This window comes from Lathyrus oleraceus, chromosome 6 (genome assembly GCF_024323335.1).
Source record: "Lathyrus oleraceus cultivar Zhongwan6 chromosome 6, CAAS_Psat_ZW6_1.0, whole genome shotgun sequence".
NCBI classification, from domain to species: domain Eukaryota; kingdom Viridiplantae; phylum Streptophyta; class Magnoliopsida; order Fabales; family Fabaceae; genus Lathyrus; species Lathyrus oleraceus.
In genome coordinates this window covers 411,837,846-411,849,420 of record NC_066584.1, presented here as the reverse complement: position 1 = coordinate 411,849,420, position 11,575 = coordinate 411,837,846, and the positions used below count along the sequence as shown (strand labels likewise).

General features: G+C 32.9%; 1 protein-coding gene across 1 annotated transcript; it reads right to left on the bottom strand.

Annotated features, from left to right (window-relative positions):
- Window positions 1-8,247: 8,247 nt before the first annotated feature.
- LOC127095946 (uncharacterized) lies at window positions 8,248-9,174 on the bottom strand. Its single transcript, XM_051034584.1, has one exon. The coding sequence runs from the start codon at window positions 9,172-9,174 to the stop codon at window positions 8,248-8,250; it is 927 nt and encodes a 308-aa protein (XP_050890541.1).
- Window positions 9,175-11,575: the final 2,401 nt, after the last annotated feature.

Below are 11,575 nucleotides of genomic sequence, written 5' to 3'. Positions count from 1 at the left end.
TGTGGTTGTTGATGACCATTCCAGATACACATGGATAAGCTTCATCAGAGAAAAATCAGATGCATTTGATGTCTTCAAAGATCTGTGCATCAGACTCCAAAGGGAAAAGGATAGTTGTGTTATCAGAATAAGGAGTGACCATGGGAAGGAGTTTAAAAACTCCAAGTTTGATGATTTCTGCTCATCTGAAGGAATAAGTCATGAGTTTTCCTCACCTATTACTCCTCAGCAAAATGGAATAGTTGAAAGGAAAAATAGAACTATTCAAGAATCTGCAAGAGCTATGATTCATGCAAAGAAGCTTCCTATGCACTTTTGGGCTGAAGCTATGAATACAACTTGTTATGTTCACAATAAAGTTACCTTGAGAAAGGGAACCTCTTCCACTCTGTATGAAATATGGAAAGGCAGAAAACCTACGGTGAAGTACTTTCATATCTTTGGAAGCAAATGTTACATTCTTACAGATCGTGAACAGAGAAGGAAAATGGACCCCAAAAGTGATGAGGGTATATTCTTGGGATACTCTACTAACAGCAGAGCTTACAGAGTTTTCAACTCCAGAACCAATGTCCTGATGGAATCCATAAATGTGATTGTGGATGATAAAGATGAAGGATCCAATGTCATAGAGGATGCTGGAACATTCCTTGAGACTTCAACAGACATACCAGTCAAGACTGAAGAGGTACATGATACTCCTCCTGAACTTGAGGTAGATGCATCCAACAAGGTGCCTTCTATCAGGATTCAGAAAGACCACCATAAGGATCTTATCATAGGGGATCTCAATAGTGGTGTGACTACCCGATCAAGGGAGAATAGCTCAAATTCCTGTTTTGTATCCAAGGTTGAACCAAAAAATGTGAAAGAAGCCCTGACTGACGAATATTGGATCAATGTTATGCAAGATGAACTGGAGCAGTTCAAAAGGAATGAAGTATGGGAGTTAGTTCCACGACCTGAAGGGACTAACATCATTGGTACCAAGTGGATTTACAAGAACAAGTCTGATGAGAAAGGAGTAATCACTAGGAATAAAGCAAGACTAGTGGCACAAGGGTATACTCAAGTTGAAGGGGTTGACTTTAATGAGACTTTTACACCTGTTGCAAGGCTTGAGTCAATAAGATTGTTGTTAGGTGTTGCCTGCATTCTGAAGTTCAAATTGTTCCAAATGGATGTGAAGAGTGCCTTTTTAAATGGCTACTTGAATGAAGAAGTCTATGTGGAACAACCTAAAGGGTTCTGTGATCCTAACCTGCCAAAACATGTGTACAAGTTGAGGAAAGCTTTGTATGGGTTGAAGCAAGCTCCTGGAGCTTGGTATGAGAGGTTGACTGAATTTCTGACCTCTAATGGGTACAGAAAAGGAGGGATAGATAAGATCTTGTTTGTGAAGGATGAAGATGGCAAAATCATGATTTCCCAAATATATGTGGATGATATTGTCTTTGGTGGAATGTCAGATAAAATGGTGAAACATTTTGTTAACCAGATGCAATCTGAATTTGAAATGAGTTTGGTTGGGGAATTGACTTATTTTCTTGGACTGCAAGTTAACCAAATGGAGGATTCTATGTTTCTCTCCCAAAGCAAATATGCCAAGAACATAGTTAAGAAGTTTGGTATGGATAATGCTAGTCACAAAAGAACTTCTGCACCTACTCATTTAAAATTAACTAAAGATGAAGGAGGTTCTAGTGTTGATCAATGCTTGTATAGAAGCATGATAGGTAGTCTACTATATCTAACTGCCAGTAGACCTGATATTGCCTATGCAGTTGGTGTGTGTGTGCTAGATACCAAGAAGAACCCAAAGTGAGTCACTTAAATCAAGTCAAGAGAATTCTCAAGTATATCAATGGGATGTGTGATTATGGTATGCTATACTCTCATGGCTCTGAGCCTGTCTTATCTGGGTATTGTGATGCTGATTGGGCTGGGAGTGCTGATGACAGAAAAAGCACATCAGGAGGATGTTTCTTCTTGGGAAACAATCTCATATCGTGGTTCAGCAAGAAACAGAACTGTGTATCATTGTCCACTGCAGAAGCTGAGTACATAGTAGCTGGAAGCAGTTGTTCTCAACTGGTATGGATGAAACAGATGCTGACTGAATACAATGTCTCTTAGAATGTCATGACATTGTTCTGTGACAATCTCAGTGCCATCAATATTTCAAAGAATCCCATCCAACACAGCAGGACCAAACATATTGACATTAGACATCACTTCATCAGAGATCTGGTGGAGGACAAAGTGATTACCTTGGAACATGTAGCTACTGAACTATAACTTGCTGACATATTTACCAAGGCTTTGGATGCTACGTAGTTTGAAAATTTAAGGGGCAAATTGGGAATATGCCTTTCTGAGGAATTATAGCAACTAAGGATGTTAGGAATGTATTATTTAATTTTTCAAACTATTAAACAATTGAGAGTGTGCTCTAATTGGTCAATAGATCGTAGCTGTTTCACTTGCAACAAGTGTGTTAACAAGATGTTAAGGGGATATCTTAACATGAGACACCCTATGTACCTGCTGGAGTTCAAGAACATGTTCATGCAGGAGTGTTTCAAGATGTCATACACAAAGTCAAGGCATCTGATGTGGGTGTACCTGCTGTAAAGCAAGAGTGTGTGTCTACTTGATCAAAGCTGTGAAGCAAGATCAAATGGGTGTCGTCTTGATCAAAGCTATAGAGCAAGATCAAGAGTGTGTATTCTTGATTGAAACTGTGAAGTAAAATCAAGTGTGTGTGTGTCTGAAATTTGCTTGTAATTTTATTTTTGTTGGTCTGTAATATTAAGTGTTGCTTTGGCAACATTTTTGACAAAAAGGGGGAGTAACACATGTACCCCAGGACAACAGATTTCATGGAAGTTGAAGGTCCTCTAAACAAGAGGTTATGTTGTTGTTTGCTATCGACTTGTGCTGCTGCTGTTTGAAGTTTAACTTCTATGTGTGCTGAGTGTGTTGCTGTTTGTGTTGCTGCTGTTTGAAGTTTAACTTCTATGAGTGCTGAGTGTATTTGCTAATTTGATTCTCTGATTGGATGTGTGATTTCCGCTGCTGTGAACTCTGTTGTGATGCTAAGTTATTTTAGCCAAAAATTTGCCAAAGGGGGAGTTTGTAGATGTTTTTGATTGGCTGCATTTTGTGTTAAAACACTAACTATACTCTGATGTCTTGACTGATGTCATGACATGCTTGAGTAGTATGCTGCAGGATTAGCTAATACAGGATTTACTGAATGTCAAACTGGATGTTATGACATTCATCCCTGACAGCAGATACTGAACTATATAATAGTTGGTTTTTTCTGTTATAGCTCAGTATTTATTTCAGTCTGTTTTTCAGGAGAATAACAGACCTGGCATATGGCCTAGTGTCTGAATGTCAAACTAAATGTTATGACATTCATCCCTGACAGCAGATACTGAATTATAGGCTGGTTGGTTTTTCTGTTACAGTTCAGTAGTTAATTCAGGCTGTGTTTCAGGAGAATAACAGACTTAGCATATGGCCTATGTTCTGGACATCAAACTGAATGTTATGACATTCATTCCTGACAGCATATGCTAAAGCGTAGGCTAGTTAGTTTTTCTGTTTCAGTATTTTTCTCAGGCTATTTTTCAGGAATCTAACAGCTGAGCTAAAATCCAAGAAACTAACAACTGAGCTACAATTAAGAGGCCTAGCATATAGCCTATTTGTTAGCACCCTAATATGTGGAAATTAGGTTAACTTGCTTAACCTTAATTTTAGGAAATACAAGTACAAGGCCCAAGTGCTGCATTATAAAAGGATGACAATCCTACTTTCAGCAACTCAGGGGTTTGAAGCGTGAAGAATTTATTATATCATCATATTTCACTGCTGTATTTTTATTGTGTCTTGTATTAGGTTTTACTTGTGAGCCAAGCAATTATCACCTAGATGATTGCATTGGACTAGGGTGTTCATTGAGTTGTATTTGTTGTGTCACTCTAAGCTTTTAAGTGTGAGTGATGTGTTTCTTGATTAAAGCTGTTAAGCACAATCAAGAGTTGTTTGAAGTATAACTTCGTCATTGACTTTAAACTAATTAAAGGTTGTAATCACTGTGGTGATTGAGGGGGATTGAGTAGGAACTCTGGTCTTAGTTTAAGATTGAAATTGCATTGGGTAGGTCTTAAGTGATAGGATTAAACAATTGGTTTAAGTCCTAAATTAATACTGCTTATAGTGGATTTCCTCCCTGTCTTGGTAGCCCCCAGACGTAGGTGTGTTTGTCACCAAACTGGGTAAACAATTGTCTGTGTTATTTACTGTACTTTACATTTACGTTCTGCATCATTCTTGTTTGCGCAAAATTGGATGTCATAACATCCAGTATGACATCGATAGACTGTTACTAGAATTTCAGAACATGTGAGGGATTGTTGTAAATTATTAACAATTAATAATCTTGAGTGTGTTCCAAAATGACAAGAAAATATGCAAGTGAAGTTTAATTTTTGAATTCAGAAATAGGCAACATTTGTGAAGTTTTGCAGTAGGAGTGTGAGTTTCCACTTGAGGAGGAGGACAACAGCGGTACAAGTGTAAGTGGACAAAAAGAGTTTCCACTTGAGGGGGGCATTGTGGACTCACACTTGAGGGGGATGTTAAGAATAATAAATAAAGTGTGAGTTGGAGTCCCACATTTGTTATAAATGTGGAGACTTGAACATTTATAAGTGGGAGAACTCACACACCTATAACCTTAAGGTTTTGGATGAATATGTGATGTCTCTCTCACTTGTGTATTTCTCTTAGCCCAATGTTGATTCTCCTTCTCATGATCCAACAGTGGTATCAGATCCTTTGGTTCGAGTGAGAGGACAGTTTTCTTATATCGAAAGTACTTCCCACAGGTGGTGGATAGAAGGTGTCTTGTTGACGAGTATAACGGGTGGTACAAGTGTATGTGGATGAAAGAACTTCCGCTTGAGGGGGAGTATTGTGGATAGACTCACACTTGATGGGGAGTGTTGAGAATAACAAGTTTGAATTAGAAACTTTGAGAAACAAAGAGTGGGAAAGTTTTGCTCATAAAGAAAGACTCCAATGTTAAAAATGTTCTCTCGTGTTGACTCCCTATAATAGACCCCAACAAAACGTACATCATTTTCACTAAAATTCCAGATACTCTTCTATACATTCAAATTTTCATCAGTTTTGTGAAAACTCAGTTATAAATTGAATTATCCTAAATATTCATGCGTTCTAATTCTTAGATATATTTAAGAGTGTTTTAAATATTTTAAAAAAGTATTTTTGTTCACGATTCTAATCTCAATACATTTGATTTACCATAGACACATGAATTACAATTTTCACTTAAGATTTACTCTGCTTGTTAATGATAACTCTACTAAGGAGTTTAGGGTGGAAAGAAGATTAAAACAATGAAATTCTGTTATTTTTTCTGCCTCTCATTGTAGGTGAAAGCTTTAATATGCTGATGAAGAAAGTGGTGGAAAGTGGGAAAAAAATCTTTCGTAGACGTTACTAAGTTGAGTTTGTGCCATAAATGGTGCGTAGTTAAAGCATTTATTTTTAATTCTACTTTTTATTTTTGTCAGTGCATAACTTTGAAATCAGTGTTAGAGAATAAAACTAAAAAATCTCATGCATACGTGATAATATGTCAAATTTTTCTTTTGGTTGAAGATTGTAAATTGAGAAAGATCTGTGAATTAAAATAATAGAGGAAATGTTATGTATTAGTCAATTTAATTAAATACAATAGGTCAACATAATAAAATATAGATTAAAAAAAAATCAAAATATACACCAAACCACATCCACATTAAATTAAACAAACCAAATAGCCATCGTAATACATAAACACATAAGTGATTGGGCATAGTTTAAATCATATTAAACTCAGAATATATTATAACATATGTAATTAGAAATATTTCATCCACTTTTTACAAGTTACATTTGTAAGAAAAACCGATTTTAGTTACTTATCGTTTTCGTGTAGAAAAAAGATATTATCGTTTTTTAATTTTAAGTCATCATTAATTATAAATTTATTAAAAATATTTTTAGTTATTCATTATAGACATAAATAGATAATATTCACTAATAAATAATTAAAGTTGTTCTAGAAAGAAGAGAAATATTAGTTGTTAATTAAATTTATTGTTTGCTTTGATAAATGCAAAAAGTATAAAAATAACATGTAAAAAATGGATAAAATATTTTAAACAACTCTATATAAAAATATTTATCTTAAATTCTGAAATTAATTATTAGAATTTTTTTTAATAATAAAATTTCACAATTTGTGATCTTTCACCTGTGCACACATGTAAAGATGAATATATATTATATTTGGGTTAATAGTATGCATTGAGTGTACTAATGGTGGCATTTGAAAGATAACCAATGATATAACTAGGTTAATCGTGATATTATCTTAGCATGCATTGAATGCTGAAAAATATTGTGCGTATCTCTACTCTAACAATTTACCCTTACCATAGTATAGAAAATACTCTTTTTTTTTATCAAATTTCAAATGAATCAAATATGTGCCAACCATAATTCTATATAGCAAATAAAATTTTAAATAGCTGACATTTTATTGTAACTATAACTTATAATTAATAATTGATAGGAAATATACTAAAAAATTGAATTTAAATATTTAATAAAATTAAAGATTAAAGTACTCATGTATAACATAAAAAGTATATATTTAATTGTTGCCTATTTGTTTACTATTTCTATATAATCTTGATTATTTTATCATTATAATTGAAGTAATATATAATTCATTTTCTAAATATATAAAAAAGAATTAAAATAATATAAATAAAAATGAAAGAAAAATAATAAACGATAAACTATTTGAGTTAGATATTATATATATATATATATATATATAATATATATATATATATTATTAATAATATATATAGATATATATATATATATAATATATATATATATAATATATATATATATATATATATATATATATTATATAATATATAATATAATATATATATATAAAAAAATAATTTATAAATTCATTAATAAATCTATTTTGAAAATATATAGTTATAAATAATAAACTATAAATTCATAATAAATTTGTCAAACCGTCTGCTTTTTATATTATGGGCTGTTTCAGCTTCTTCTTTTTTTATATATAATATTATATATTTTGGTTGAAAAATGTTTAAAAAAAATATTCAATACAAAATTATTTTAAAAATATTATTTTAGATATTTCATTATTTTAATTCTTTTTTAATATTAAAAATTTAAAAATTTATTTAAATTTGAAATTATTTCAAATAAATTTTCATAAAAATTATTTTATATATATATATTTAAATGTAATTTTGATCATACTTTAATCTATGATAATATTATATTTATATTACAGGATATCAAAATTAACCGTTCAGTTTATAAAAAGTAAATTAAAAAAACTAGACATTAAAAACATTTTTTAAAAAAAAACTATTTTTTTAAAATTAAAAAGTATATTTTTAATAAACATGATTCAAAACATCATTTTTGAAGATACAACCCAACCCACAAGATGTCAAAAATTGACCAAAACATTTATAAAAAAGAGTTGTGCAGTTTTTTTTCTTCAATAAGTTTATTGACCGAAAATGAGCATAAGTTATGCTCAAACAAATTACAAAGTTATCGTAATTTGATATATTTTACAGGATTTCTCCATCAATTATAAAAATACAATATTGATCTATTCTCCAAACTTAGAACAATTCAATTCTAAGAAATTAGTTTAATATGGTAACTAGTTTCTTTTACATTCCTATCCATGTTATTAAAATTAATGTTATTGCTTCGTAACCATAAACATCAACAAGTCGCCAATCAAATTGGCATCTTCTTGCTCCTTACTACTTTAGCTCTCATAAGAGAATAGAATTGTTCTGCATAATTCAAGATTGAGGCTTCATTTATATGCTTCAATTCCAACCACTTCCTTATGGAATCCCACACCCTTGATGCAAAAGGACAAGAAATTAAAAGATGATAAAGATCTTCCTGTAAAGTCAAGCAATAAACACAAATAAGATCTATTAAAGAATGAAATATCCCCCTCTTGTCATTTCACCAAAAGAGCGTTATATCACCTTTCCCCAACTTACATTGAACGTTTTTACCAAATCAATCCAAACAATTGGTTAACTTAGATCCCACAAAAATCAAATCTCTTCACCATATGGATGTCGTTTTCAGGGACTTCGAAGAAGAATGGCTGAAAGCTTCCCTCACCAAGTGGCCATACCTAAATTCCAATATACCCTTCCAAACCGCATTTCGATCGTGAAGAAACCTCCACTTACACTTTGCTAAGAGAGCCTCATTAACTAACGATATGTCCTTCACTCCTAAACAACCTTCCTTCTTATATTTGCAAATTGAATTCCAACTAACCCATGTAATTCTGTTCTTATCATAATCCCCCTGTCGTAAGAATCTAGATTGAATCGAAATGATCCACCTCAAAACCGCTTTCGGGGCTTTGTAAAAGGAAAGCGTATAAATAGGTATACTATTGAGGGTAGAGTTCAATAGATTGATCCTACCACCTATAGAGAGGAACTTACCTTTCCACAATGAAAGTTTGGACTTCAAAAAATTGATAACTCCTAACCACGAGGACAACCTCCTAGGATTAGATCCAACCAAAATTCCAAGAAATTTAAAAGGAATTTTGTCATCACAGCAACTCAAGAAATCCTCCCCTGCTTCTAAGAAAGAATCTGAAGTATTAATACCATAAATCTTGCTTTTATAAGAGTTCACTTTTAATCCAGATACTAATTCGAAACCCCTAAATATAGCCTTCAAATTCCATAAATTCTTCCAACTGCACTCCCCCGTCAAAATTGTATCACTCACGAATTGGAGAATGTTGTATTCGATGTCATCACGACATTTCATACCCTTGAACAACCCTTTTTCCTTCACTTTGGAAACTATTTCATCTAAACCTTCTCCGACTATAGCAAAGAAAAAAGGAGATAACATATCGCCTTGTCTAAGCCCTTTCGAACCAATAAAATCCTTGGTTAGACTACCATTGACCAAAATGAAAAAGAAGTGTTGAAGACACAAGCTTCCGTCCATAAATTCCATCTATAGCCAAATCCAAGTCTTTTGAATATATACCTAAGAAAGCTTCAAAAAACGCAGTTTCCTTAACACAGCCACGTAGATAAAGCAACATTTAGGAATCAAAATACTCATTTTAACAATATTAGTTTCCATGGGAAAATAATTATTTAGAACTAATATAGCCAACAAATAAACCTTCAAAAACATATGTTTATTCCAAATATTGACTTAATTCACAAAAAGGAGAAGGACCTCCTCCAAAGTTTCTCTCCAATTCATTGTACACTTTCTTAAATGATTTACCATCACTTTGAACATAATTAAAAAAATGGAAATAAAAAAGAAACTAGGTATGAAATATTCATTCCCTGATTATTATGGGTAGGTTTTTTGGCTTTCATTCTATGTCAATTTGATGAAAAAGTGTGTCTCTCTTTTGTTCTAAAACTGATGATTATTCTAATCGGTTTGTGATCGGCCTTAGTAAAGTGGAATTCGACTTTGTATTTTACTTTGGAAGGATCTTTGGGTTGGATCCACTCTCTTTTGTGTTAGGTTTTCTACACTCTTTAGTATCTATGATTAGAATGATTAGTCTGTTATTTAGGTTGGAGTATATGTGAATAGAATTTTGATATAAGATTTGAAGTGGAAGAGATCTCTTTTTGTTTCCTAGCTGAAAATGGTTTATGTTCTGAACAAGGCAAAATAGTCCTACATTACTTGAGAATCGACGTTAATGGTAGTTTATATACAACACTCATGCACCTTAATCCATTGAGGAGTATTTTCTAAAGGACAAAGTCATGAGGATCCTCACACCTAAAGTGGACAATACCTCGCAGATGTAGTGGCACAGTGTTAGCCTGAAAATTCTCGCTGGATGATTCAACAATGATTGATAGCAAGCTCATGGAAAAAATGACCAAGTATTAAAACACTCAGTCTTCGACACATTGGTTACTTTGACCCAGAAGGTTCGACTAACATAGTGGGAGTTGGTTTGGAAGAGTCTCAGGAACATATCCACAAGATTATGATTATTCTCTCTTCCAAACATATGTCCAAAATATCAAAAAAGAATTATCTAAGTAAATCCATTCGATAAATGTCGAGTTCGACGCGTCAGTATGATGTTGGAACTTAGGATTTTCTTGAGTCTACATGTTGGTTGATGTCAAAGTATTTAAGTAATGCTATAGGAGTCAACCATATACTCTCAACAGAGGCAGTTAGGAGGTTTCAAAGGCAGTTATCAAATTGACAAATGGGTTTACATGAGTTTTAAAGATTAAAGACGCATGGAAGTAAATCAGAAGTTTAAAGTTCGTGTAAGGGGGAGCATTCGGTTGCTTAGGAAATAACTATTGTCGACAGTTATCATTTTAGTAGTATATAATACAAGATCATGCATGTAATCAAGGTTCCAAAATTCATCAAAAATTCTTATAGAAATCAAAGTACCTGTGTCACATAGAGAAACGATTTTGAGAGAAACATGTATGAATATTCATGACATCTTTTGTAATTACAATTGTGTAGTTCACAATATTTCCTTTGTATTTGTTAAATTATCTTTATCCAAATTTTATTGTAATTGCATTTAGTTCAATTAACATTCAAGCGTTTAACTTTCGATGTACACTTTTTCCTTGAATTTCCTTTTTACACAAATCATCCTCGATATTTTTTTGAGTATAATCTCTTAAGTAAACCAAACTCATTATTATTTAGAAAATTTTCCAGTAAAAAAATTGGCACGCCCAATGGGACCCTTTTGTATAGAAAGGTTCATTTTTTTGCAGAAAAGTGGTGTGTCTTTTTGTCCAAATTTCAGTTCTTCTTTCGTGATATGTATTCACTTGTCAAGTGTGTATGCGTCTAAGGAGTGGTAAAAGTCTTTTTGAAATGACTCGGGCGCCATCTAGAAACATTCCCCTCCCAAGAATAATTCGTCAAATTCAGAAGAATAACCAGTCGGATTGACGGTTGGTAATACAGAAACTGCAACTTTTTTGGAGAAAATCCTACAGTGTAAGCCAAGTAACGACTTCCACTACATCACTAGAAGTAGAAGTTACACCACCACAAGTGTCTAGTGTTCTGACTACCCCAAGGATTTCATAGAATGTAGGAGACTAAAGGTCTCATTTTCCTTTGAATTTCACGTTACCCCCTGTCTGTAGAGAACAACCTTATGATATGCCAAATGCAATAATGGCAAGCCTACATCCTATTCAACTTGCATATGCATATGATGCAATGGTTATTGTATACTCCATCAATCCATATTTACCATCAAGACCAGCCGTAACCAACATTGGTCGAACGGAACAACCACAAAGAAGGCCAATATATGTTCCTCCATGAATGCCACTTTTAACTATTATTCTCTCCAGCCTGTGAGGCAAAAAATGGAAGA